The following is a 6,389-nucleotide window of genomic DNA, read 5'->3' on the forward strand; positions in this document are numbered from 1 at the left end:
CATCCATCCTCGTGACACATCCACTCGCCCCTTCGCGTCTTTCCGTCGATGAGTGTCATGGGTCCAGGCCGGGTGGGTCCGCAATGAACGATGCAAATGCGATTTTGCGGCACTTGAAGCAAACGAACGACCTGTGAGATGAGGGGTTAGACATGAGCAACTGAACTTCGATATACAGCGTATTCAAAGTTCCTCGAGCACGCATGTTTAATCCAGAATTAAAACACGCAAAAATTCTTGAAGTACATTTCGATTGTTCTGTGCTTCTGAGTTTAGTTGAATGATCAAATCTATATGTGTATATATAACACATTATGGGTAAACGGGTTTTATTGATTAAAAGGAGGTGGAAAATACCATATGAAGCCCTAGTACCTGTTTCAAAGGGGCAAATTTGAAAGAGCACGAACTTGAAAGAAGTACAACTTACCCATGTACTGGGTCCGCATGTGGTGTGTGAGCAGTTAAGCTACTTTGTAGAACAGCAGACTACCATCTGATTCTGTTTTTTGGTTTTCTGTGATGTTATTTGCCGTCTAGGAGTTCTCCCATCTACTACCAAGGATTGCTTCAAACTCCGGGGTTCTTTCTTCATTTTTTGCTTCAAACTCCGGGGTTCTTTCTTCATTTTTTGCTTCATGTCTTCCCACAATATTAGCCTGTATTCAATAAGGCCAACTCGTATGATCTGTTGGGTATATTGATTACTCAAGGTTTCCCTTTCAAAGATCATTCACCGAAATACTGAGCAGAGGGAAATCTCCGTTGTGTAACCTACAAATTTTCATACTTAAGTGATAATCACATGTAATATATCATACAAAAAACTTCTAGGGACCGTGATGAAGACATGCAAAATGCCGCTTGAGCAAATGGTAAATGGATGCTTCGAAATTTTCACAGTATTCTCTCGACTCTGACGTTCAAGGCGGTCAGACTAGTAAGACAGCGGTGACTGTCACGCGGACCTGATCTGCATTGTGATGAGTTTACTCTTCCTTCTAAAAGATATTGTACAACCGAGGGCAAATGAAGCCGCCGCATTGTTATTCACCTGCTACACTACATTCACCGCGTCTTCGAGTATCGGATTCTCTTCTGTGGACAAAACCCAAGTACCTGATCCCCTGACTCCCACGTACTTCAGAGCCAAACAAGAGCACACAACGCAAGAATCACACAGAAGGCGCTGTTCCGCAAAATGAGGAAGAGAGAGGCTGCGTTGGAAGGGGGCGATGGAGGGAGGGGACCAGGACTCGGGGCGGGACCGGGAGGCAACACCGCCTTGCATTCAATTTGGCATAGGCTGGGATTCACCATTCGGTACACCCCGTCTACGCCCAGAATGTAAATGTCGTTCTTCGCGTCCTCGCCGAAGGATATGACCCCGTTTAGAGGGGCAGTATCAGAGCAATTTAAGGGAGATTTGGAAGAGCACTTGAAGGGCAGGCTGCTATTCACGTATTTGCCACTCATGGGGGGATTCTCAAATGCAGAAAACAGAAACCCGTTCAAGTCTGCATACAGATACCTGCAATGCAACTCTCAATATTAGATTCCGCGTGAAACCATTAGTGATTGGGATTTTCTTGTGGCAGCAGGATTTCAGTTAGAGATAGCCATTGTAGGTTTGGGTGAATCTTACGATCCGTAGACACAAGCATCTTGTCTGGAATACGAGACGTAGCCGCCGGCGATCGAGATCCCTACTGTGTGATTATACTCAAGGATCGGCATGATCGCATTTATAGAATCTTCGGACGTGTAGCCGCCCGGAGACACTGCTGGGTAGAAGCGCGATGTGCCTTCGTACACGCGCCACCCGTAGTTCCCACCCTTGGATATCAAGTCAACTTCCTCGATGTTGTTCTGAAAGACGATCCCGTGTAAGAATGACAATCATGTGGTCACTTGCACTCAAATTTCGTAGCACTAATATAGCTGAGAGGTGAGTGAGATTCAATGACTCACCTGGCCAACATCCGCGCAGTAGAAGTACGATGGCTGCATCTTGTCGAAGCTGCAGCGCCATGGGTTGCGCAGTCCGTATGCCCAAATCTCTCCCCGCGTGTTGTTCACACCATAGAAGGGGTTGTCACGCGGAATGCTGTAGTTTCCAAACAACCCAGTTGTACTCCCTGTTCATTCACATAAACAATGCAGACGGTCATCACACAACATTCAAGAATTTGTTTTACAACAACCCATAGCATGATCCACAGCGAGTGGGCTCACTCACCAGGAAAGTTGTCGATATCCAAGCGCATCATCTTCCCCAGCGGCATGTTAAGATTCTGTGCGTTGTTCCAAGGGTCGTCGTAGGAACCTCCATCTCCTAAGGGGTAGTACAACTGCTTGTCCTGGGGACCAAACCACAATCCTCCAGCATGGTGATTCTCGTATGGGAGCCCGTATGTGAAGATTCTCCTCACTTCGTTGGGACTTGCTTGCAGCGCCTGCTTCAATTAGGCGGTCAGCAACAGAATCGTTACTATGAAGTTCAATGAACCCAAGAGAAAGAGATCATCGTGAGGATGGTCGATTCAAATTACCTTGTTAGGCGTGACTCCCGTAGCGTTGACGGTGTATTCCGCCACAATAGCAGACCAGGTGCACGCATTTGAGACATTGCTGCACCGATTGACGCTGCTACACCCGCACGCCCCCTTGCAATCGGGAAACTTGGTTGTATTGCAATTGTAGGAAATAAAAAACCTGCCATTGTTGAGAAAGTCTGGATGGAAGGCCATGCCCATGAAGCCCAGCTCACCTTTGCCCTCCGTTCGATGAGAAATGTTCAAAAACGGTTTCGAGTAGTCGATGGTGAGCGGCTTCCCTGAGCCCGGTTCGGAAAGGGTGGCCATGTACATGAGCCCGGCCTGTGTGTTCACAAAGACGCGGTCGGAGCCATCCGGGTGCGGAATTAGATTCAAAAAGTATCCTTTCTGTGCATCTTCCAGCTTCTCCAGGCAAATCCCAGCCGGAGGGCTGTGAACTATGGGCTGTGGAAGCTTCAAGGGTGTCCCGCTAAAGCAGAAACCCCCCGCCGCGCTGGACGGCGGCGCTGCGCCTGCGCAGAATGCCGTGTCATTACTGTAGAATTTGTTGAGCGCAGCTGTGGCCTTCGAGCTACTATTGCCAATGGATTGAAGACCAGGCTCGAACGGGGAGTTTGTGATGTTCACATTAGCGCAAGCGCCCCAAACTTGGTTGCAGTAGGAGCCGTTGCCACTGGCGCATAAGTAAGGCACCGGGCGCGCCTTCGAAAGCTGTGAAGCGCCATACAAATCCGCTGAGTATGGATCACATACTGAGCACAGGATTTGCTTTACGACATTTGCACATCTGGTATCAGAGATAAGCATGCCGTCGAAAGTAGCCTTGAGCTGAGCATCGTCTTTTGGGTCACAGCATCCACTGTTCGCGAACTCAGGTGCTGAGCAGAATGTTAAGTTTGTTTTCGCTCGTCCGGGAGCTTCTGCAATCACAAACACGTAATCGAGAATTCAGTTGCAACCTCTAGTATTTAATCGAGAAGTCGAGCCTCATGTCAAATCAAATACTGCCAAACATGTACCAGAGGCGAAGCTTGACAACTCTTGTGTGAACATTTTGATAGATCGACTATCCAGCTCTGACATGATTGTGACGACTCTGCACTAGCTGTAAAAACATTATTTGGTGATCAGCAGCTTCCTGCACAAGGCTTGGAGAGAGTCAACGGTCGCGAGGGTACCTAGATTATCTGCACATAGAGGGTAAGCTGTGGTGAAGAAGACGAAGAACGCCAGGAGTAGCAGGGCTACCGCACCACCTCTTAAACCCAACCCTGTAGACATAGTTGCTGACGAAACTTCACGCCGAGGAAATCATGGCGAACTGCATCAGAGAGCAGAAATCAATAGACGGTTCATACAAACGGAGCATTAGAAAATTTTATGAGGAGACTGGTTGTTATGAACTGCCACGCTCGATCTCCGCTCTCTGGCTCCAGGTTCAATCGAATGCAACCCATGTGGAGTAAATACATCCGCGAGGAATTCCTAACTGATCCCAACCATGAAATGTGAGAAAAACCTTCTACTGTCCGATCATGCAACAGCCACTCCGAATAACTTACTCGAAGAATATCAAATTTTCCAAACTAGGGATTCCACCAACACGATTGCTGCAGCAGCTCGTGTGCGTACTCGCGCCCGACGCCGCAGCTCAGTTCGAGGTTGAAGCCACAAACCAAGATGCGGTATTAGCTGGAAGCTTCAGTAAACCACATAAACCACCACTGCTAAGGGGATTGGTTTCGTCAGAAAGATCCCACGAACTCACAACTACAAATCCGTCGAACCAACAGAAGCTTTTGGGAATAATGTTTTTGAGCTGTTCGGAGGTCTTTGCTATCAATCAGAAGCGTCATTGCAATAGATGGTTATAACATCGAAGTGCTGTGGCTTTACAGCTATTAAATTCGTTTCACGTATAGTAAATATTTCTCGACACTCCGCGCCGGTATTACAGCTCATCTGAATCCGTTGCGTGCTAATCAGTCTGCCTCTTCCACGATACACGCACTCACACAACCCACCATCTTCCAATTCTCAAAATCGAGAACCACCAAGTAAGAAAAAAACACCGCCTCCAAGTTCGCCAGAACCACAATCTCTCAACTCGCCGACAAAAAGGATCGCACGCTCAAAACCCACCGCTGCTAGTGGATGCATACCTGAATCGAAGCGGCAATCTGTTGACAAACTGACAGCCCCCTTTCCACCAGGAGAGTACGGAATAGTTTCGGACAGCGAGACGGATCGTATGAGGGAGCGATGCATTTAATCGATGATCCAACCCGAACTGGTAGCGATGCTCAAAAAGAGGCATGAACCGTGCCGAAGCTCGTGGGTTACTTTACCTTCTTGCGGGACCAAGCCAGCCAACATTTTCTATCTTGAGATTTGCCATGTGAATCATTTGCTGATGGTGTCAACCCATGCAGTTTACCGGGGATGATCTGTATGGCGGCAAGTACAAGCAATAAGGGAATCCAGGAAGAGCTTAATCCAGTTGGTACAACGAAGCAGATGGTCTGCGATGTGTGCCACGTTTGCGATGACGCCAAGGCATCTTCGGCATCCCCGGCATGTCAGTCTTCGAAATTGACCCGGAAAATTTTACACGAACGCTTTCTAACCGGCCAACCTCGATTGAATTGCGTTCCAACACCGTGCAACAAGGTCCACAGTGCTCAGTCTAGAATTCCCGCACCTACCGCTAGATGACTGAAGGCCGGGAATCCAGATGGTTGAATCCAGCCAACTCGAGGATCAGCTAGAGCGGCGTAGTCGGCCAAAGCTTCAGCTGCACGGATCCTTCGTCGTTGAGTTGTCTAGACAGCAATTAATCTGCCTACCAGTGCCCCCCGATGATGCGAGTCTATCACGACTCGGAGAGCATTTCTGTATCAATGAAGCTGAAAATGTTGTCGCTGCATTTGGTACCAGTTGGGTCGGATCCTATAGAGCGATTGAGAAGAATCAGGTCACGACGTTTTCAGCTTATCAGAAACTTCGCGAATCGTTATTATTTTTGCAGCATTCATGTGTTAACTGGTGACTATGACATCCTGATGTGGTGTGTGTTCATGTGTGTGAATACACTTATTAACTGAACATCAGAGAAAAATGACCCAAAGTTTTTCCTTAATGCTTATCTTCTCCGTCGTCATCAACAAGATCATAGCGAAGTTTTATGTCTGGCAGAGTCCAAACCCCAGCTGTACTCCAACACATCTAAAGGAGCCTAAAAGTCAACATCTAAAGCTCCGGGAACTTTTAGACTTGGTGCCCAATTGACCATTCACTGGATTTTACTCAGCAGCACAAAAGCTAATAATTGTTTTCTCACACATGTTAGAAAAGGAACATTTTTGCGACTATTATAATTAACAAATGGAATCACCACGCAAAGAGCGGAGAAGTTGGCTGAATCTAGATGGCTTACTTGAGAAAGTTGCTGTATTTACGAGCAAGTTTGAAGCTCCTTTTTGTGCATCTCGTGGAATAACTGGGATCGTTTTCTGTGGTCACATGGCTCGACGTTTGGCACGTGGAAGGATTACGGAGTTCAATGCAATATTCCAGAAGTTCAGGTGAAGCTTTCGCTCTGGACAAGGACCATTTGAAGATAGTCAACCCATGTCAAGATTCTACCTAGAAGCCAACTTCACCACACGATGCAATGCCGGAAGAGTTTTCCCACCAGTCCATGATGGCGAAAGCCTGAGTCAAATAGCGACAACTGCATAGTCTATAGTCGGCCAATCAGAAGGCAGAATATTTGTGCATCGAAACCACTAATTCGAATTAATTGCACATCATTGCAATGTTTTAGTGGAT

General features: G+C 47.3%; 1 protein-coding gene across 2 annotated transcripts; it reads right to left on the bottom strand.

Annotated features, from left to right (window-relative positions):
• Positions 1-843: 843 nt before the first annotated feature.
• LOC112275860 (HIPL1 protein) lies at positions 844-4,893 on the bottom strand. 2 transcript variants are annotated; one of them, XM_024506547.3, is made up of 7 exons: positions 4,721-4,893; positions 3,737-3,879; positions 2,553-3,478; positions 2,240-2,456; positions 1,972-2,138; positions 1,646-1,869; positions 844-1,531 (listed from the first exon to the last, which is right to left on the bottom strand). In XM_024506547.3, exons 2-7 carry the CDS (start codon positions 3,837-3,839, stop codon positions 1,144-1,146), a joined length of 2,025 nt encoding a protein of 674 aa, XP_024362315.1. In that variant the 5' UTR covers positions 3,840-3,879; positions 4,721-4,893; the 3' UTR covers positions 844-1,143. The 2 variants fall into 2 exon arrangements, with proteins under 2 accessions (XP_024362315.1, XP_024362317.1); XM_024506549.3 differs by having other exon boundaries at positions 4,121-4,784.
• Positions 4,894-6,389: the final 1,496 nt, after the last annotated feature.

Source organism: Physcomitrium patens, chromosome 23 (assembly GCF_059467195.1).
Source record: "Physcomitrium patens ecotype Gransden chromosome 23, ASM5946719v1, whole genome shotgun sequence".
Classification (NCBI taxonomy): Eukaryota; Viridiplantae; Streptophyta; class Bryopsida; order Funariales; family Funariaceae; genus Physcomitrium; species Physcomitrium patens.

Bases quoted from the DNA above. Each gene is read 5' to 3' on its own strand.
- LOC112275860 (XM_024506547.3), bottom strand. From the start codon at position 3,839: ATGTCTACAGGGTTGGGTTTAAGAGGTGGTGCGGTAGCCCTGCTACTC. The intron at 3,479-3,736 runs GTACCCTCGCGA...TTGTGATTGCAG, and splicing joins TCTATGTGCAGATAATCTAG to AAGCTCCCGGACGAGCGAAA. The intron at 1,870-1,971 runs GTGAGTCATTGA...ATCGTCTTTCAG, and splicing joins ACTGCGCGGATGTTGGCCAG to AACAACATCGAGGAAGTTGA.